Source organism: Plectropomus leopardus, chromosome 13 (assembly GCF_026936395.1).
Source record: "Plectropomus leopardus strain MGB_pleo_1.0 chromosome 13, ASM2693639v1, whole genome shotgun sequence".
Classification (NCBI taxonomy): domain Eukaryota; kingdom Metazoa; phylum Chordata; class Actinopteri; order Perciformes; family Serranidae; genus Plectropomus; species Plectropomus leopardus.
Window position 1 is genome coordinate 32,937,284 of NC_142188.1, and position 22,215 is coordinate 32,959,498.

Genomic DNA, 22,215 nt, shown 5'->3' on the forward strand with positions numbered 1-22,215 from the left:
GATACTGTAGCTATAACTTTTAGTTGGTGCTGTGTGTAAGTGACGCCTCACAAAAGAGTGAACTTTGACATCAGAAGCAATAAAACTTCCTTCTACACATCAAGAACAATTAAGGAGTTTCTGAAAATCTTCACTCTGAAAGGAGATTTACAAAAGGTCTGTTTCTAGTGACCTAAAACACAGTTTGTGTGAGGACAAAAGGTGAAAACACTGCACAAAAAGCTGAGTATGCAAATACCAGTGGACTACACCTGAAACCACAAAATTAAGCTTAGCGTTAGTTCAGGTAGGCCTTGCCCTTGCTTCTGCAGTCTCCCCAAGCCTTAGGGGCCTGATTCTTGCAGGCAATGGCATTAACCTTGTCGGGGTCTTGCTCTGCCCTGTTCTGAGTGATGGACGTGTTTTGATTGTGTCGATGTGTCCGAAAAAAAAGAAAAACGGTGGGTCCTCTTTGTGGTCTTGTGTTCTTGGGTGTTACTTTAGGCAGCGACCTGATGCAGGCCTCTCTTTCGAGAGAGAGGTTGGGTCGCATTTGTGGGATTCTGCACAAGCCCGCGAGGCACCTGTCATGTTGAAGAAGGACCTGCTTGGTCGTTTAAATTTTGCTGCTCCTTTATTTCCCATCTTTTGGACCTTGCCATGACAGTGGCGAACCTCCATGATGTGGTGTCACTGGATGCTGGCTGCAGGTCTGAGCTCCGATTCTGGTCCCTCTTGTGGGCTAATTAAAACAGCGTTTCTTTCTTTTGTAATGGCGCTCTTAGGTCCTCTCCTGTTCTTCGGCTATATATGGACACTGCCCCTTCTGTTGGTTTTGGGGGTTTTCAAGAATCAGTGGTTTGCTATGTATGGCCAAAAGAACTGCTATCATTGCCAATCAATGTTTCCTCTGTTGCACTCATGGAGTATACCCAATAGTTATTGCTTGGCTATTGTGGGGAAAGCACTGGTGAAGGAAATTCATTTTGTTGGTCCTATAGTGATGTGTTGTCCTTTTATGGGTTTCTCAGAGGTGGTGAATCCACTTCACGCAGGGAAGCTTTGATCCCTCGCAAGCCCTCACCATACCTGATGTTAAGATTAATGCACACTATTTTTCCTTAAGCATTAATGACTGATAATGCCAATGAAGGGACAACAATTCTAATATCTGAAAATAATGCTGTTTTTGTCCTATGTCTTCCTTGAGGTGTTACTTGAAAAGCCAACCTCAAGCCAGACATGACAAGGGAAACGGATATTCCGGGTCTGGCTTGCCTCACGTCTTCGCCTCCTCTGCCATACTACGAGATTCCTCCAGATTGTTTCACAGCTATTCCCCTCGCAAAGGGGCACCAACAACTGCTTAATTTATTGCCCCTGTGGCAACACTCAAAGCTATGGGTCGATAGTTATCTTCAGCCAATGAATGCTACCCCAGGCCCAAGGCACAAGCTATTCTAGATGCACCAAAAAAAAAAAAAGACTATGAGTGCTCTTTGATCTGCTGGCTTTAGATTGAATGTTAACCATTTACTTGATTAGTTAAAGCCTTGTTTCCCTGGTTTGTTACTTAGTAGTGAGCCTGATGACTTTATCGTGCTAGTTCCTCCCTACCCAATTTGCGTCTTGGCTACTCCTTCGCCTCTTCCAAGAAGCCTTGGAAGACCAGGGTGGTTTGCCTGATGTGGTCGTTTTGGGTTGGGTTTTTTTTATATATTTTTTTTTATTTCTTTTGCTGCTGCTCTTCCTGCTTCAAGCCTTCCATGTGAGCACATGGAAGGGCAGGGGGACCCCAGAACAGGTCCATACCGCCAAATACCAATAACTGCAATAAACCTAAATTTAAAAGCTGCTTAGAAGTGTTCTTGACTAAGTGGTCCTGTCTGAAGTTGAGAATAGCTTTAGTTCAGGAAGGCCATGGTGTTAAGCACTGCTACCATTGAAATTAGCTCAAAAAGCTAAGGCTCTTTGATCTGCTGCTTTCAATTAACTGTTAAGCATATTCTGATTAATTATGGCTTAATTTCCTTTTTACATTACTTAGTAGTGAGCCTGAATTTATCATGCTAGTTCCCCTAAACCCAATTTGCATCTTCCTTCCTTCCAAGAAGCCTTGGAAGGCCAGGGAGGTTTGCCTTGTATGGACGTTTTGGGGTTTTTGTTCTTTTCTTTTTGCTGCTGCTGCCCTCTCTGCCTCAGGAACGTGTGCTGTTCCTGTTTAACGCTTTCCACGTAAGCACGTGGAAGGGCCAGGGGTCCCCAGAACAGAGCCATACTGCCAAATAAGCTAAATCTAAAAGCTGCTAAGAAGTGTTTTTCTTGTATAAGTGGTCCTGACTTAAATTGAGCATAGCATTAGTTCAGGCAGGCCAAGGTGTCAAGGGCTGCTAATGTTCAGCTGATATCATGTAAGCCTCATCAGCTGATGGCCAGCTGATTCACCTAAACTGATGATTCACTTAACTCACAAGCGCCGCCTTATTTAAGCTGCACTCAGCTTTTCCCTTTCCCTCTGCATGCAGCTTTTGCGCCCTCCTCCTCCCCGCCTCCTCCTTTGTGCCGTTCTGACTTGATCTATGACATTGTGTCATTGATGCCTGCTCTGTGGGGGTTTTGTTCTTTTCTTTTTGCTGCTGCTGCTGCTCTCCCTGCCTCAGGAACATGTGCTGTTCCTGTTTAACGCTTTCCACGTAAGCACATGGAAAGGCAGGGTGTCCCCAGAACAAAGCCATACCACCGAATACCAATATCTGCAATAAGCTAAATCTAAAAGCTGCTGTTTTTCTTGACTAAGTGGTCCTGACTGAACTGTGATTTTGACCGTCTGTTAATCAAACAAGAAATGTATTGTTGAACTATGCACAGAGCTACGTCCTGATTCCAGCTCTGTTCTTTAAACACAGGCATGAGACTGACTTTGTCAAAGTGACTTTGTTATACAGATGCATTAAAGCTCACTGAGCAATATGTTTTGAATCTGTAGTGTATGTATTCATTGAACAGTGTGTGTGACATGAGCTCTGTGTCTCCTCCTGCAGTGTTTTTCCATAGAGAAGCTGGGCAGGAGGCCTCTCATGATCGGAGGGTTTTCCATCATGGGCATCTGCAGCGTGGGAATCACAATAGCCCTCATTTTACAGGTGTGTGTGTGTGTATTTCTGTAAAGTCTTGTGACCCAAATCTTTCCAGTAGAGAGAGAAATGGGTAAAAGGCAAATGTGAAAGCAAGCAGCAGCAGCTGCTAATGTGTGCTTTAATATCAGCTGAGCTGATCAGTCAGCCACAGCAAGAGAGCAGTTACTCTGTGTGTGTGTGTGTGTGTGTGTGTGTGTGTGTGTGTGTGTGTGTGTGTGTGTGTGCGCTTAAAGAGACAAAACTCTGAATCTGAGAAAATAAGTTGGCCTTACAGCTGTATGTGAAGACTTTTCCAAACTGAAGATCTATGATGAACCACCCCCCCATCCATTTTGTAATTCACAATAAAAATTAAGTGATTCACACTGGGGATTGTTTTTGTACTTTTAGTATATGGTGCCATAGTCAGCATCAAAATAGAGCTTGTTTATCAGAAAAAAATGCTAGCGAAGGATGTCCTGCAACCCCAGAAAGAAGTCCTAGCTAAGCCCCCTATATCCTATAATCCTAGAAATGTCCTAAAATCCTTCAAACATCCTAAAATCCTTAAAACGTCCTAAAATCCTACAAATATCCTAAAATCTGAGAAATGTCCTAAAGTCCTAGAAATGTCCTAAAATCCTAAAGTCCTAGAAATGTCCTAAAGTCTGAGAAACATCATAAAATCCTAGAAATGTCCTAAAATTCTACAAATCTCCTAAAATCCTGGAGATGTGCTTAAATCCTACAAATATAAAATCCAAGAAATGTCCTTATATCATAGAAACATCTTAAAATCCAAGAAACATCCTAAAATCCTGGAAACATCCTAGGCTTACAATTACAATGGCACAAAAACGCGAATGTCCCCATTTAAAGCCAGTGTTTGGTTCGTCTGTTCTGGGCTACTGAAGAAACATGGTGAGAAACATGAAAATGATTCTTATTTTTAGGTCATTATACATGGAAGAAAATATAGTTATTTTAGTACATTCCATTTCTGCCAATAAATGCAACGCACTGGAGCTTTAATTCAGTGTGCAGATACCACGCAATTTCATCAATTGTATGTTATCTTGCAGCTGGCCTAAACCACTATCTCTGTGCATGTAAACCTCATGGATCCACTAAATGTTTGTACTCGTAACTGCAGCAACACATTCACACAAACACAGACTGTTTGTGTCTGTTAACACACTGTTTTGAATCTGATTCACACAAACACACGCACCTCCGGGCGATGTAGGGAGTCCATTTTCAGAAACACATGCTGACATCAAAACACACAAAGTCTTAATTTGACTTATTGCCACTATGTCGCCTCTTCTTTCAGTCACTTTCCTGTTATCCCTTTCCCACTTTCTCCCAGTTACTTTCTGGTAGAGGACAAGTGGAAGAGAAAGGGGAGGAAAGAAGCAGAAGGAAAGACAAATGAACCCATCCCAGATGTTTAACAGGGGAATGAGTGTGGGGAGTAACAGCTGGGCCTGTTTCACTTTCAGTTGGCAGAATGCACTGTATCCCTGCTCTGCCCTATGGAACAGTGACTTAGATACAGGGCTGTGTATCAGCGAGTTGGTGTGAGGTGGTGTTGGAGAAAGATTGAGATTAGAGAAAATAACTAAATGTGATCAGACATGTTGTGCTGTATCTCCTCCCTGCAGGTTCACTTGTCATTTATGCGCTACGTTAGTGTCTGTTGTGTGGTTGGCATCATCGCTGGCTTCTGTATCGGCCCAGGTGAGTTGCTCTACACTGCATGTTAACACTTTGAAACCTGAAAAAAGTGACTGGATTTCTTTCAAAAACATGGGAGGGCAACCATCATCTTAAAAAGACATGGCCTAAAAATAGACAGAAAAGTAAAAAAAAAAAACAACAACAACAACAACAAAAATAGTATATCAGTAGTGGTAGTACTAATAGAAAGTGCATTAAAAAATATTAATAAAAAAAATATGGTAACAATTTCTATGAAGCCCATGTCTATAATGTATAATCATCATAATCATAATCATAACACATTATGAACATACTTATAATGCATTGTAATGCCTCTATAGTGCTGTATAATCATAGTTTTAAGCCCTTGTGGTTATTTATAATGCTTTATAAAAATAATAATAATAATATTATTATTCCCCAACTGAACTTATAAAGAACTTAAGAACAGCATCTCTACAATCCTCAACACCTAAAGTTGAGGACTGTTGAGAATAACAGTGATAATAGTGCAGTCCTCTGACAGCAATAGTGCATTGACCACTCCTTGACAAGTGTGCACCTTTAAAGTGACTGTGGAGCTCACTGTCTAAATACACAGGGCTTTAAATTACCCAACAGTAAACCAAACCAATTGATGATTCGAATCTTGGACTGTCATGGGGCAGCCATAACACAACAAATCTAATAAGCAGAAATTGTCCCGGTGTCCCTTAACATCCAAAACAGACACAGGAGGGTACCTAGTGCATCATATTTTGATGTATAGGTCCAAAAACAAATCAGGGGTATTTGACTAGTTGGGATGAGAGCGTATGCGTCGTTGACCGTGAGTCTTAGGCCATGTTTAGATGATAATGGCCTTACTAAAAACGGAAAAGTCTTTCCTTTGCATTTCTAAAAAAAAATCCATGTTCATATGATAATGTGAATCCCATAATGTGCGATCCTCGTGTACATGGATCCACAAAAACAACTGAAAACTCTGTATTATGCATGCCAGGCCATTGGTTGGAGGTGTCACTTTGTAATGACATATGCCACACGTATGCACAAAGTGCAGCCGTGATGTCACTGTTCTCACAGGATCCACACATTACCAGTGTAGATAGCAACAGAGGGGGAGGTATTTTCAAAAGATTACACTCTGAAACCCCGTTTCAAAAGTTGGTTGTCAGCCCCCCAAAACACACAAACAGCCAAACCGCAACAAAAGTTTGCCATCTCATTCACGAAGAGTTGCTGTGGAAACGGCTCCTCAGAATGTGAATAGCAGGTACAAGAATTAAAGCACCATTATTTTTAATCCTTAAGCAAGTAGTCTGTGTGAGGTGATCTGTGGCAGTAAGAGGGATTCCAATTAGTGCATCAACAGAGTGATAACGATGATTCTGTTAAAATATAATTGGCTGTTACTTGCCACACAGCTGTGAGTGAGCGTGTGTTGGGATGTATATTGCAACCAGCTGGTTCCAATTAGTCAATACAAGCACAACTTCAGTGCTCTGCCCCAAGTAATACTATGAGATGCTGGAATTTGTGACATTTTGGGCATTTTTGGGCAGGGCATTCCACCATAGCCATTCATCTTTCAGGGCATTCCTGTCAGTTGAGATATCGGCTGATCATTTTAGTCTATTGCAGACTGTCCACTGTGGATGAACCAAAATGACCACGACAGTGATTCTGGAAATTTTTGTCAATCACTCTCTTCCTTGAATTGGGATGGAAATAGAAGGTAAATAGAACTAACTCTATCTAGGAGGAGAGATACCACCAGAGGGAAGTGAGGAAATTTACTTTCAATCAGACCTGAATGCAACTGAGCAGGGCTGATTGTGTGTGTGAGTGTGTGTGTGTTTAAGAACAACGGAATGTAAAAATAAAGGTTACTCTATCCTGTACTTTCTGTAGGACTTTTACAGGTGATAGACAGCACCACTGACATGGTGAGTCTACAGAGGTTCGGGCCGCTTTCTGTTATTAAATGGCTCCCTCTAGAGGTCAGAACCTAAAAATCCTTAGGGGGTCTTGTAATCTCAGGAAGATCGAGTCCTGTAGCTCTAGCTATTCATCTTTAAATGAACATATGGCTCTCATCCACATACTTTACATGCTGTTCTGCAGCATCTAACATTGAGTGATAAATATGCCTGTTTCTTTTTTTTTCTATGCAGTTATATATGCTGATAATCCATGTTCTGTGGCCTGTGACCAGAGACATATAATGCAGTTTAAAGAAATAATAAAATATTAATAATACATGTATTCTTTGATATATGAATCCCTGATCCACATGGTCTGGCACTCACCTTATCACCTGATTCTGTTCTCTAATTAGTCTTTCATGAGCCTTTTTTAGGCTGTGTAAAGTAATAAATGAACTTAAATATATTTTATATAAACAGCAACTCATCAATGAAACTGTTGCTTCCTTGTCAGATGTATCCTGTTAGGAGAATCATCTGCACTTCTTTTATATAAAAACACAAGATTTGTGAATATAAAATGCTGCCTCAGCTTAAAGAATATAAACCCTTTCACAACTTCCTCATGTCCCAAGGAAATATTTATCAAATGTATATTTAATCCTACAAGTCGTGGAGTGATTTTAGATTATAGGTATTCCACAATTAGTGCCATAAAAGTGTGTATGATGTAAAAGCTGACACATGCTCTGATGAATTATTATACAGGAATAAATTTAAACAGATTTTGGATTCTTTAAGTTTGGGGTCAGAGCATACAAATTTATTACAGAAAGCCGAAATAACTAGCTGGAGGTATTGAGTTTGAAAGATGTGTGCCTATTGAAGAAAAAAATCACGTTACATTGTGGGATATGTAGGATCAAGTTTTTTTGGAACTGAACAGATTTTGACTGTCTGTTTTAATTTGTGTCTCATGAGCAGTTTGACCTTCTGGATGCGCTGCTAAATCACTAGCATGCTCCTTTCAATGAGCTCTAAGCGAACTGTGTGATTTGCATTGATGTTTTTATGTTATGTTCTTGTTCCAGCCGGGGTTCCCTTCCTGATCACAGCAGAGCTGTTTAAACAGTCCCACCGGCCGGCTGCCTACATCGTTGGAGGATCACTCAACTGGCTGTCGAACTTCACCGTGGGCTTCGTCTTCCCCTTCTTACAGGTGACAGCTTTACTATGTGCTGTCCTGAGTTAGCGTTTCTATTTTCTATATTCTAAAACCACTGCTCTGGCTTTTTAATAACTACAAATTTAATGTGTATGCTTGTAAATGTGTGTTGTGTTATGTGTATAGTGTGTACCTTTGCAGTTCTTGGGAGAAGCCAAAGGAAAATTTGGTAACACTTTCTATGAAGATCACATCTGTATTGCATTATGACGGCATTCATAGTGAATTATAATGCATTCATGCTTTATGAATGCACTCATAAACACATAAAATGCTCACTGATGAACAATAATCAATAATCATAAACCATTATAGATGTGACTTATAATGATTATAAGTGGAAAGGGTCTTATGGATGCGGTTGACTTGTTATAAACTAGAGGTTGAATGCTGGGGCTTATAATGCATTCTAAATATTTATAGACACTTATTTACACATCAATAATTAACTGTAGTAAGGACTCGTAGTGTGATAAAACAATCTATGCTGTATCATAAGTTATCATTGCATGTCTTGAGTAACGTGCGGTACCAATTGATGCATTTATAATAATGTATGCTTCATCATAATGATTTATTGTAGGTGTAAAGTAAAGTGTAATCATTTTCATGCATTTATAAGAATATATGCCGTGTCATAAGTGATTGATGTTTACCATTCACGAGAATAGTTTGAAAAAAAATTAAAAAGACTGAATTCTGACAATGTGTCAGAGAGTCAGAGCTTTTAGTTTCTTGCCGTGTCAGAGGTGGACAGAAACTGTTGCAGCCCTTGGCTATATGCTGTCGCTATATGTTGTTGAAAGCTATGTTAGCCACATCAATGTTTGCTATTAGCCTACAAGATAACTGTTTGTGTCCATTCTAACAAGCATACATTATTATAAATGCATCAATTGGTACCTCACGTTACTCAAGACATGCAATGATAACTTATAATACAGCATGGATTGTTATATCACACTACGAGTCCTTACTACAGTTAATTGATGATGTGTGAATAAGTGAGTATAAATATTTATAATGCATTATAAGCCCCGGCAATCAACCTCTAGTTTATAACAAATCAAGAGCATCCATAAGACCCCTGCCTCTTATAAATCATTATGAGTCACATCTATAATGGTTTATGACTATTGATATAGTGCATCAGTAAGCATTATGTGTGTTAATGAGTGTATTATGAATGCATTATAATTCACTATGAATGCCTTCATAGTGCATTTTGATGTGGTCTTCATAGAAAGTACAGATACACCCAATGATAATTAAGGGTGCTTTCACGCCTGTAGTTGGGCTCATTTAGTTCGGACCAATGGGAAAAAAAATATACATTATTGCATGTAAGTTCTGGCTCAGTTCGAGTTCACACAGACTTTTTACAAACGAACCAAGCAGAGTGAACATGAGGTTATACCAGCTGACAGATAACTCACTGATTGGACAGTTTCTGTGTTTGTCATCCTGCATCATCAGAGCATCATCAGAGCATCATCAGGATCCATGTGGGGGAAACAAACTTAGCTGACTGATAGAAGTTCAGTCAGCACTTTAATGCTTATAGGGAGTTTACATTTATGTAATTGGCGTCGCAAAGAGCTTACAGAGAAATAACTGATTGTAAGCATTACTAGGCAGATATTATTAGACTGCAAATCAATCACGTTATCAGGGTTGCTGTGGGTGTTGAGTTATTTCGTTTTTCTGCTCTTACATTACAGAAGAAAAATTACAAAACTTTATAAATTCTGCAGATATGTTCCACTATAGGAGAACTATAGAACATGCATCTAGGCTCTACAGAGACACACATCTGCGTTACCTGCTGCCAGGCCGTTAATCGGGTGACAGATATGACAGTTCTGCTGTCTGATACTGATGACAGAGCAGTCAGATGTTCCTTTATGTTTCAATAACCAAGTTTTGAAAAACTTCACTCAGCAGAGGCAACTGACTTCATTAATAACTAATAATAACGAAAAAGCGCAAACGCGCTGCTGTGCCGATGTATGTGCTCGTAGCAGGGGACATGGTATTTATAGATTTAATGATCAATAGATCATGATTTTTTTAAATTGTTTTAGCTGTTCATCTTAAAAGCTGTTTTGCTTCTCATCATAAAATCCTGTGGTTGGTTTGTTTTCTTTCACACCACAAACAAACCGCTCCAGGATTCAATTAGAAGTGGACTTAGACCACCCCCTCTAGGTGATCTGGGTTCACTTGTTTTGTTCTGAGTCAAAGAGCAATTTCTGTGTCATATGTTTTTTAACGAACCAGGACAAGAAGGGAAACACACCCTGTTTCGAAACAACTGCTCCAAAAGATCTAGGTTTGAAAGCATCTTTAAGCCTCCTGAGTGGTGCAGCAAAGGCACTAGTAGTACTGCTGCTAACTGGTTTGCCACAATATCCCTCATTACATGAGCTAGCCTGACAATAGCGGTATCACCTGATGGAAAGTTCTCATGACACTCATCCTCAGCAGCTACCTGCTCTTTTTGCCACCAGCCTGTAATGTTACTGGTATCAGCATGTTGCTGCTCATCTGTCCACTTTTTTCCTCTCCTGTCATTTGGTGCCACTGGCAGACTGCTGTTGTCATCATTGCCAAAATAATAATCGTGTTGGCTTGACAATTTATAAATCACTTGTTTTTTGTTGTCTCTAGCTAACTTTCAAATCTTATCTCTCAACTCTACCAATGGTCCTCCATCCATCTGCTATCTCACCATCAGATGTCAGCAGGGTCTTACTGCTACTTGGTGTTTGGCACCATTTGTTTTTCCGTGGCAGTCTATGTGTACATCGTGATCCCGGAGACCAAAAACAAGACGTTCATGGAGATCAGCCGGATGTTCTCAAAGACGGAGGCCATCCTAGAGACCCAGGGCTTGTCCCACATGGACCAGCTGAAACTGAAAAAGATGAATGGCTATGGTGGAATGGAACATACTTCACTGGAGTTTGACAGCTCTTCTTCTATACCCTAGCTGAGCCTCAGGGTCTTACTGGGACTGCAAAACTAGTTATGACTCGTTGTATGTACACATTAACCAAACACCAGCTCAGTTGGCTCTGGTGGGGTGTACCGCATGTGCATGAAATTGGTCAGACATTGGGAACTTGATACCATGAAGCCAGAATTTGCGCAGTAGCCCTTTGGTATCAAGTTCCCAACGTTTGACCAATTGCAAGCAATTTAAACCAAATTTATCAGTAAAACAGGCACTTGAGCAAACATCAGGGTTACAAGAACCACCTTAAATCACAGAAACCATCTTAGAGAAAAAAATATTGGACAAGTTTTTAGTTTGACCCATGTCCCATTCACCCATTCACGGGCTTTATGAGCTATACTGCAGCCAGCCACCTGGGGGTGATCCAGATGTGTTGCCTTTACTTTTTGCGAGCTGTCGTATATGCAGCTGTCTATGCAGTAGAAAGACACAAATACTTGAAATTGGTGCTACATAACCAGAGAAAACAGGAGAAAAAGACTGTGGCATTTTCTTTTGCTCAAAAGGTAGAAAACCTATAACTACCAGAATGCACCACATGAATAAATACTCTCGCTCGTGGAGCAAGCTTTGGCACAATGCCGGCCGTCTGGTAACAAACAATATCTTTTCACAGTTGAATGGTAAGCTAAACGGAGCAGGGAAATATCTGCCCTGGTTAGATGGAGAGACATTTACCACAGTTCTATAACACTTACTACCCACATTGTTATGATACAGAGCTGGTTGAAAATCAGCTTAATATCCATAATTTGTGTACGTGAGTGCCCAACATGTCAACTACAAACACACAAATGAAAAAAACAATTTATTAAACAATAAATATATGTCAGGCTGTACACCTGAAGTAAGACTCAGCAAATCTATTGGAGCTTAAGGACAGAAATTAACCTTTAATATAAAATTTCATTTTTATCTTTGTATATTCCAGTAAATAATAATCTATGATGGGAAATCCCAATATTTATGCATGTTTTGATGTCATCTTTTTATTGTAAAGTTAAAATAGTTTGTATTTTTCCCCTTGTTATTTTACACACTTCAGAATACTCTGTACTCTCTGAGCTGTACAGTAAAATGTGCTAAAATGTGTTTTGTACAAACATTGAAATACAGTTTGTTTAAATACATGAAAATAAATTTGTATTAGTCAAAGGGTGCTTTTCATTATACTAACCTAACTCTTAGCGTCCTACTCTTGCCTCCTTTCCTCGCATCTTAGTTCCTTCCACGGGGGATGCGATCGAAGGAGCCGAGGACGAGACGAAAGGACAGAGGAGGGGAAGCTGTGAATGAGAAATCCTCCGTCCACAGCGTCAGTCTTAAGCAATGTCAGCAACAGATGACATGCTGCACAGCTGATTAGCTGTCAGACTGACTGAGGCCACTAATGTCAACAGAGTCAGATGTAAGAACATTACCAAAACCAAACAATATCTGTCATGCATTAGATTAAGTAGACAGGCAGCATATAGATAGATAGACAGATAGATGGATCGATCATACACTGGCCCACATATACGCTAGACCAGCGGTCCCCAGCCTTTTCTGTGCCACAGACAAGTTTCATGTAAGACAATATTTTGACAGTAAATACAAGACAATGACACCACAGTCTACTCCATGATTTTGTTTTGGTTGCTGTCATTGCAGAAAACTCCTCTTCACAAAGACAGGATGTTGGAAATGGAAGCAGGTTTTTCAGTGCTTTTGTGGCGATCTCAGGGTTAGGGTTTTTCTGCCTTAATTTTACTCCAGAAAACTGGCAGAATTATTGTCTCAAACATACATTTAAGGCCATTGTCATTTGCAGTCTCCAGCAATTGATCTTCTTCCAGCACATGCTTGGTTTACCTGCTATGTTCACAAATGTGTCGCAGATCCATTCCTTCGCAGTTTGTGGGTCTTTTGTGGTTGGGAAGTAACGCTTGAACTCTTTTAAAAACAAAGTTAGGAGATCCTGCACCAGCTGGGACAATGAAGGCCCAGGCTTAGTCTCTTTCAAAATCCCTGCTAATGTCTGAAGCATGTCAAATGTCCCTCTGTTCACTCACCATCCCCACAGTTCCAGTTTGGCTTTGAATGCAGCTACTTTATCTGCCAACTTGAAGACAGTTGTCATTCTCCCCTATAGTGACAAATTGAGTTCATTAAGCAGGTTGTTGTTATTTGTCACACAAATAAGCGAGTTTTGCAACCCTTTCATTGTCACTGAAATGTGGTGACTTTTTTGCTGAAAGAAATCTCTGCAGCTGCTCTTGTAACTCAAATATTCGATTCCCTTCAGATAGCCATCGCACTTCTGTGTACAAGAGAAGGCGTTTGTGCTCTGCGTCCATCTCCTCACAAAGCTGCTCAAACAGACGCAAGTTAAGAGCATGCGCTTTGATGTAGTTAATAACTTTAATAACATCATTCAATATGCTGTTAAATTCAGGTGACATTTTTTGGCTTGCCAGCATTTCCCTGTGAATGTGCGTTATCCCGAGTATTGACACCAGAAAGACATCCAGCAGCTCCGTCCGTGCTTACACCAGCACAAAAGGATCAGTTCAGTTTTCCTGATATATTATTCAGAGACTTGAATAGTTGTGTGGCTGTGGTGTTGGCTGGCAACAATAGTGCACATAACATCCTCATGCCAACGTCCTCATATATATATCGCACAAAAACAACTAGTATTGCCTTGTTGTTAATATCAGTAGACTTGTCTATTTGGATTACGTACCACTGTGGCTCATTAATCCTCTCCAAAAATTATGTCTCAATATCCTCTGCTATTTCGTCAGTTCGCCTAGTGATGGTGCTAGCTGAAAGAGGAACCTGTGCAATCTTTTTAACTTCAGCCTCTCCTAAAAGTTCACGGCAAATGTCTTGGCAGGATCAGCTCTTCACCAATAGTGAAAGGTTTCTTAGCTTTAGCAACTAAGGTTAGCCACTAAGTATGATGCTCACATTCATTTATGTGGTGGACTTCAATAATTGCTTCTATCCACTGTTCTATCCACGTTTTTTTCTTTCAAAAAACTCCAAAGGCTTGTCTTTTAATGCAGGGTGCTTGGTCTCCATGTGCCAAAGCAGTTTTGAAGGCTTCATTGCCTCATTTGATAGCCTGTTGCCACATATTATGCAGAGGGGGTTTGGCCAGTGAAAATCACTTGTTGCGATTTTGAGTAGAACTCCTGGTTTTGTCTTTCAAATGCAGCTTTCTTTTTCTTGGCAGTCATAGTCTCCTCTTCTGTCTACTCATTTGGCTTTTTCTTCTTTGCAAAGAAGCTCTCTAAAGACGTTTGTTTCTTACTCATTTTCACTAGCCTATAGGCTTAATTTTGGGGTATCAGCTGACCAAGACAAGCATCTTGACATGTGTCGAGAGGCACAGGCTGATATAATTGGAAGAGGAGCCGGTCATTTTTCAAAATAAAACATCTTTCAGACTCTGATTGTCAATAAAATGGAAATAATGTGCAGCCCAGTACCAAATGATCCATGGACCAGTACCAGTCTGGGGCCCGGTGCATTCATTCAGATATCTCACCAAGTCATTATAGCAGTTGCTGATATTAAACATCAACACCTAACAATTCATGTCCTAGTCAGCCTAAAATGTAAGATATCTCACACACAAGGTGATGGCGCATGACATCAACTCCCATCATGTAACTGTAAATGCAACAGCTCTAAGAATAAACCAAGGGAATTAAGAGTAATTTAATCTTGGTAGGGAAAACTTACTGCCAATAAAGTAGCCCAGACACACGCGGCAAACATGTCAATAGCACTGATGTCATGAGGAAGTACGTCTGTTTGGTCATTACACACGTTCAGCTGATAGATCAGCTGATGCAAGTGAAATGGTGAGCCACGCGACCTGATGACTATAAAGGTCTGTCTGATAATCCATTCGAAACCTTACTTCAATCAAGATGGACTGAGGTCACACAACATGAGCTGTCATGACCTTATGGCAGCAGCTCCAGCAGGAGGCCATAAGGTAGGAGAGCAGGAGAGCCCAACTGCGTCGCCACGTTGTGCTCTTGCAGCAGGTGAGTTTCTAATTACTACACCTCTTGAGGATGTCAAAGTATTAGGTGGAAAGCTTTTAATCCAATAATGGAGTATTAAAATGTAGTAAAACAGTACATAATATATACAATGTCTGAAGTTATAGGTCATAAACCTACAGAACAAACAAAACGCCTTTATGTGTCATGGTTCCTGCATCCTCCTCCCCCTCACTGCCAGTAAATTTCCATTCACCTTCCTCTGATCTGCTCTACCTCCTAGCCACGCCCACTGCTGCAGCCTGCTCTCCACAGCTGCAGCTCATCACCAATCAACCCGGTATTTAAGACACACCTGTTCACACACTCATTGCCAGATCGTCCTCTGCAGCATGCACGTCTTTCCAGCACTCTCCGTCCAGATTCTCCCGTGCGACTCTGCCTGTCCCTGACACTCTCTTCTGGCCTGCCTCCTGTGATCCGACCTGCCTTCTGTCCCCGACCCACGAACTTCGGTTTCGGCGTTCCTGAAATCTGACGGATTCCCCGGTAAAGACTCTCTGCTCAGACTCGACGATTCTTCCGCCTGATCCTGCTGGTGCTGCTGTTTCCGATGGACAGACCTCCCGGTAACGAACCCCTGCCTGCCCTCGACCACCCCTCCGTTCGATCCCGACAGCTCTCACACCGTGTTGTCGCTCCCGGAGCTACGGGGTTTCCTCGCCACCGGCTACAGCGGGTCAGCTTGAGGTCTTCGTTACTGGTGATCTCCAGAGACATTGTTTGGGCTCACAGCTCGAAGAACGAACTTTCATTCTGTGTCCAGTCTGCCATTTGTGTTGGTATTAATAAAAGTTATTACCAAGCGCCAGTGAAGCGTACTGTTCTGCATTTGGGTCCTCCTCACGCCCATTACAGTACGATCTGGCCAGAAATGGACCCAGCAGACTCCGGTGCTCTTCAGTCCCGCCTAGCCCGAGTTGAGGGAATGCTTCAACAGCACGACACAACTCACCTCGAACGCCGCGGAGGCTCGCCAGTCTGCTTCGGGCGCTGGAGCAAGCGCTAACTCAGCTAGCCACGCAGAGTTCAACAGATGGCAACCACGCTGACGCAACACGCTGTTCAACTCCAGTTCCCGTCCAGTCCGCTCAAGCTCTCGCCATCATCCAGCGCCGCTCCTGAACCCCGGTGAGGTCTGAACGCCTTCGCTGGAGATCCTGAGGTTGCAACCCGTTTCTCACTAACTGTTCGATCCTGTTTGCATTGCAACCCCATACCTTTGCCTCGGAAGCCGCCAGAGTTGCCTTCGCCATCAACCACCTCACGGGTCGAGAGCTCGCCTATGGGGAGCAGCGGAATGGGGAGAGGGCACGCCGACCTGCTTGTCGGTTCCATGCCTTCGCTGTGGAACTATGCAAGGTTTTTGGACCGATTCCCGTGGGTCCAGATGCCACTGGGGGTCTTCTGCATCAACGCCAGCGAGATCGATCCGCTGCGGACTTCGCCATTGAGTTTGCATGACGGCTCGCCTGAGTAGTTGGAACCCGCTGCCCAGTGTGACGCTTACCTGAACGGCCTCGGCCTCCGTGCATTAAAGACGTAACTGGTTTCGTTTGATCTTCCTCAGTCGTTGGACGGCTTGATCGAACTCACCACCCCGTCTAGACAGGCGAATCCTGGCGAGAGAGAAGAGAGCGGTTCCGGGAGGGGGAGACTGGCGGACCCTCTCCAGTCGGGCCTGGTCCTTCCTCCAGCCCGGCTTCAACTCTGCTGCCAAAGGGACAGAACCCATGCAGGTGGGTTTCGCACACGGCTGACAGCCGAGGAGCCGGAGAGGCAGCGCCGGACAACCTCTGTCTGTACTGTGGTCAAGCCGGACACTTTCCAGTTGCCCGGTAAAAGGGCAGGCTCAGCAGTAAAAGGGGCATTCTGCTGAGCGATCCGGAACTCGACCTCCAATCCACGTCCTCTGTTCCATGCCCAGCTCCAGCTCAAGGAGGATTCTACACCTCGCCACATTTATTGACTCTGGGGCCGATGTTAACCTGATTGACGAGAGCTCGCTCGTCAGTTAGGGGTGCAACAGGTTCACCTTCCTCTTCCTGTGCCTGCCAGCGCCCTGGATGGTCATCTGTTGGGGACCGTCACTCATCAAACCACTCCCATCGCCATGCAATTAGCGGGGGAACATCACGAGACAATCCAGTTTCACGCTTTGAGGTCCCCTAACCTGCCCCTGATCCTGGGATATCCCTGGCCACGACATAACCCTCACATAGACTGGTCCACGGGCTCGATCCTGAACTGGAGTTAAATGCGTACAACGTATCTGCCTCAACGACCCGAGCGCTCCATCCCCGGTTCCGGGTTCCTCCGGATGTTTCCATGGTGCCGCCAGAATACCACGACTACAAGGAGGTATTCTAAGGCACGGGCTACTTCTCTTCCTCCTCACCGAGCCTATGATCATCGACCTCCTTCCGGGTTCCACTCCACCCAAGGGGCGCTACTCCCTCTCGGGGCCAGAGAGGGAGGCCATGGAGACCTACATCAGTGACTCTCTGGCTTCTGGCATCATCCGGCCTTCCTGCCTCCGGCCGGGCAGGCTTCTTCTTCGTGGGGAAGAAGGATGGCTCTCTTCGCCCTGCATCGACTACCGGGGCCTGAATGACATTCTACGGTGAAAAACCGTTATCCTCTCCTCTCATTTCCTCCGCTTTTGAACTGTTACAAGGTGCCACCATTTTTACTAAGTTGGACCTCCGCAATGCATATCATCTGGTTCGGATCAGAGAGGGAGACGAGTGGAAGACGGCGTTCAACACACCTAACGGGCATTACGTAATACCTGGTGATGCCGCTTGGACTTACCAATGCTCCTGCAGTTTTCAGGCTCTGATCAACGAGACGTACTGAGAGACTATCTGAACAAGTTTGTTTTTGTCTACCTGGATGACATTTGATTTTTCCAGTCCCGACAGAGCATGTTCATCATGTACAGACTGTCTTGCAACGCCTGTTACAGAATTCATTGTTCGTCAAGGTGGAGAAATGTGAATTCCACGTCGCCTCCGTCTCCTTCCTGGGTTACATCATTGGGCACAACCGGATGGAGATGGACCGCCAAAGTCTCTGCCGTCTCCGCCTGGCGGTTCCTGACTCCCGTAAACAACTCCAGCGCTTCCTGGGCTTTGCGAACTTCTACGAAGATTCATCCGGGGCTACAGCACTGTGGCAGCCCTCTCTGCACTCACCTCTCCTAAGATCCCGTTTCACTGGTCCCGCCGCCAATGGCCTTCCTACACCTGAAAAACGCTTCAGCTCGGCACCTATCCTCCTCATCCCTGACCCGAAAAGACAATTTGTGGTGGGTCGGCGCCTCTGGCGTTGGGGTGGGGCCGTCCCCTATCCCAACGCTTCGGCTGACGACAGGAAGTTGCACCCTGTGCCTTCTTCTCAAGACGCCTGTCCCCGGCCGAGCGGAACTACGACATCGAATCGGGGAGTTGCTAGCGGTGAAGTTGGCGTTGGAGGAATGGCGTCACTGGCTGGAGGGTACCCAGGTTCAGTTCTTGGTTTGGACTGACCATAAGAACCTTGAATACATCAAGTCAGCCAAAGACTGAATTCCCGCCAGGCCCGGTGGGCTCTGTTTTGCCCGGTTCCTCTTTACGCTCTCCTACAGGCCTGGTTCCCGGAACATTAAGCCGGATGCGTTGTCCCGACAGTTCCTGGTAGGGGAGGATGAGGAGGCTTCTCGTTCCGACAGCATTCTCCCTGCTTCCCGTCTCCTGGCCGCTCTCACCTGGGAGTTGGAGGAACGGATCATGACAGCGCTGGAGGAACAGCCGGGTCCCAGTTCCTGTCCCATAGAACCGACTCTCTTCGTGCCACAAGAGTTCAGGGTCTGAGAGTTCTGCAGTGGGCCCACTCATCTCGTCTGACCTGTCACCCTGGAGCTGCTCGGACTAGGGAGGTCCTGCAGCGGCGCTTTGATGGGCGACCCTGGATCAAGACACCAAAGACTTTGTAGGCCTGCCCGATCTGCAGCCAGAGTAAAGGATCGCCCGCCAAGCTCCCCTGCAGGTCTCCTGAAACCTCTCCCAGTCCCTCATCGTCCCTGGTCCCATCTCGCCTTTGGACTTCGTCACGGTCTGCCACTGTCAGATGGTAACACTGCCATCCTGACGGTGGTGGACCGGTTTAGTAAGATGGCCCACTTCATCGCTCTGCCCAAGCTCCCCTCCGCCAAAGAGACCGCGGAACTGATGCTGGTCCACGTTTTTCGTCTGCACGGCCTGCCTCCTGACGTGGTGTCGGATCGAGGGGCCCCAGTTTACGTCTGCGTTCTGGAAAGAGTTCTGCCGCCTGCTGGGAGCATCCACCAGCCTGTCATCGGGGTATCACCCCCAATCCAACGGCCAGACGGAGCGGATGAACCAGCAGATGGAGACCTCTCTTCACTGCATGTCATCCAGCCAACCCACCTCCTGGTCCTCCCAGCTCCTATGGGTAGAATATGCCCCACAACTGCGTTGGTCAGTTCGGCCACCGGACTACACCTTTCCAGTGTGCTTATGGCTTCCAGCCCCCTGTTCCCAGCCCAAGAAATTGAGACTGCTTACCCATCAGTGGAGAACTTCATCCGCCGCTGTCACCGAACCTGGTCCCAAGCCCGGTCTGCACTCCTGAAACCGCCGCCCCTTCTCCTCTTCTGCCAACCTCGCCTCCCAGGCACCTCCATATCAGGTGGGACAGAAAGTGTGGCTCTCCACCAAAGACCTTCCCTGAGGGTGGAGTCTGAAGCTGGCTCCTAAGTTTGTTGGTCCCTTCCCGGTCGAGAAGGTGATTAATGAGGTCGTCGCAGTCCGTCTCAAGCTGCCCCGCTCCATGCGCATTCACCCGACCTTCCACGTCTCCAAGCTCAAGCCTGTCAGGGAGAGCGCTCCTCCTCCTCGTCTCATCGATGGCGCCCCGGCATACACTGTTCGGCGCCTTCTTTGCTCTCGTCGCCGGGGACGTGGCCTGCAATACCTGGTGGATTGGGAGGGATACGGCCCGGAGGAGCGGTCCTGGGTCCCGGCTCGGCAGATCCTGGACGACCAGCTGATTGAGGACTTCCACCGCCATCCTGATCAGCCCTCCCGTGCGCTCCTGGAGGTGGGTCTTCTGTCTCTTCTCCTCCTCCTTCTCCAGGTCCCGGTCCATCTGGCTTGCGGTCCCTGCACGAGGGTTCCGACTCACCGATGGGGTTGCTCCGATCCTCGGGATGACGACGATGATGGCAACGACGCTGACGGCGACGATGTTTCCATGGGGTCCGAGGAGTTCTAGCCCTCCTGCTGGCCCCCTCCGCCCTCCAGGTTTGGTGTCCTTGGTTTGGGGACGTCATGGGCCGTCCCTTGAGGGGGGGGTTCTGTCATGGTTCCTGCATCCTCCTCCCCCTCACTGCCAGTAAATTTCCATTCACCTTCCTCTGATCTGCTCTACCTCCTAGCCACGCCCACTGCTGCAGCCTGCTCTCCACAGCTGCAGCTCATCACCAATCAACCCGGTATTTAAGACACACCTGTTCACACACTCATTGCCAGATCGTCCTCTGCAGCATGCACGTCTTTCCAGCACTCTCCAAACAGATCATCCGTTGCCGACTCTGCCTGTCCCTGACCCTCTCTTCTCGCCTGCCTCCCTGTGATCCGACCTGCCTTCTGTCCCCGACCACAAACTCGGTTTCGGCGTTCCTGAAATCTGACGGATTCCCCGGTAAAGACCTCTCTGCTCAGACTCGACGATTCTTCCGCCTGATCCCTGCTGGTGCTGCTGTTTCGTGGGACGGACCTCCCGTAATCAACCCCTGCCTGCCCTCGACCACCCCTCCGTTCGATCCCCGACATCGCTCTCACACGTGTTGTCGGCTCACGGAGCTACGGGGTTTCCTCGCCACCGGCTACAGCGGGTACGAGCTTCGTGTCTTTGTTACTGGTGATCTCCAGAGACATTGTTTGGGCTCACAGCTCGAAGAACGAACTTTCATTCTGTGTCCAGTCTGCCATTTGTGTTGGTATTAATAAAAGTTATTACCAAGCGCCAGTGAAGCGTACTGTTCTGCATTTGGGTCCTCCTCACGCCCATTACATTATGAATAGGAGTGATCACAATAGCTACATGTGCAGCCTAATCTGTATATTCACTGTTTTATGCGGATACAGAAACACACACACAACAACAACATACATTTTTTCATTTTCAGGCTAAATATCCTCTCACGACGGTGTACAATGATGGACAGACTACCACCTCACCCATGCCTCCATGGATGAGTTGATGAGGCTGATGCCGCCTGAGGGAAGTCGTGGCTTGGGACACCATATGACAATCCTCATGACAGTCTACTGGCTGGCACATGGGTTGTCATATAGTTATTGTATATAGTTAAATATATCTATATGACATATAGTCATATTTAAAGTCCCCCTCTTCACCGTATACAGGTAGGCTATGTAATTGTGAATAGCAAATACAGTCATTCATTCTGCCAGTGTACGATGTGGACTACTTACACTTACCCATACATCATGTCCTCCTGTGTGCAGGATGGTCCACAAAGGCGTCAGACAGTGATTCGGTTCCCCCAAACAGCGCAGGAATTGCAGCACATCAGCGAACATTTCAAGGCCCTCGCACACAACCCTACCTTTCGCACATGTGTGGGTGTGATAGATGGGCGTCACATAAGGGTTAAAACACTGCCTAGACCTTATAGACAGGACTATGTAAACTGCAAACTTTCCCACTCCATCCACCTCCAGGCCATCTGTGATGGGAAGGGAAAGTTCCTGAACACCGTCGTGGGATATCTGGGGTCGGTCCACGACACCAAGGTCCTTACAAACAGCGGGTTCTTCAGCGATGCTCTGTACCCTCCCCAAGGGCATTTCATAGTGGGTGATGGTGGCTACCTCTGCATCAGCCATCTAGTAGCCATCATCACCCCCTATCGTGGGCCACTACAAGGGAGAGTACAGAGCAGATACAACCAGCATCATGCCAAAGCAGGCTCAATAATTGATCCTGCTTTGGCATGCTAAAGACCCACTGGAGCAGCCTGCTTTTCAGGGCCCTGGAGGTGGATCATGCCTTTGCCTCAACAATACTGTACATGTTTGAAGGCTGGGGACATGCTGGACAATGACCCTCCTGTGCCTCCACCATGTCCAGT

At 45.3% G+C, this 22,215-nt stretch overlaps 1 protein-coding gene across 1 annotated transcript in view; it reads left to right on the plus strand.

Moving 5' to 3' along the window:
• Positions 1 to 12,133, plus strand: part of slc2a15a (solute carrier family 2 member 15a) — a 45,738-nt gene extending 33,605 nt beyond the window's left edge. Inside the window, exons 9-12 of the mRNA XM_042502418.2 lie at positions 3,021 to 3,122; positions 4,760 to 4,835; positions 7,837 to 7,964; positions 10,708 to 12,133. Of these exons, the coding sequence (XP_042358352.2) occupies positions 3,021 to 3,122; positions 4,760 to 4,835; positions 7,837 to 7,964; positions 10,708 to 10,962 (561 nt within the window). The 3' untranslated portion in view covers positions 10,963 to 12,133. The remainder of the gene's footprint in view (positions 1 to 3,020; positions 3,123 to 4,759; positions 4,836 to 7,836; positions 7,965 to 10,707) is intronic.
• The last annotated feature ends 10,082 nt before the right edge of the window (positions 12,134 to 22,215 follow it).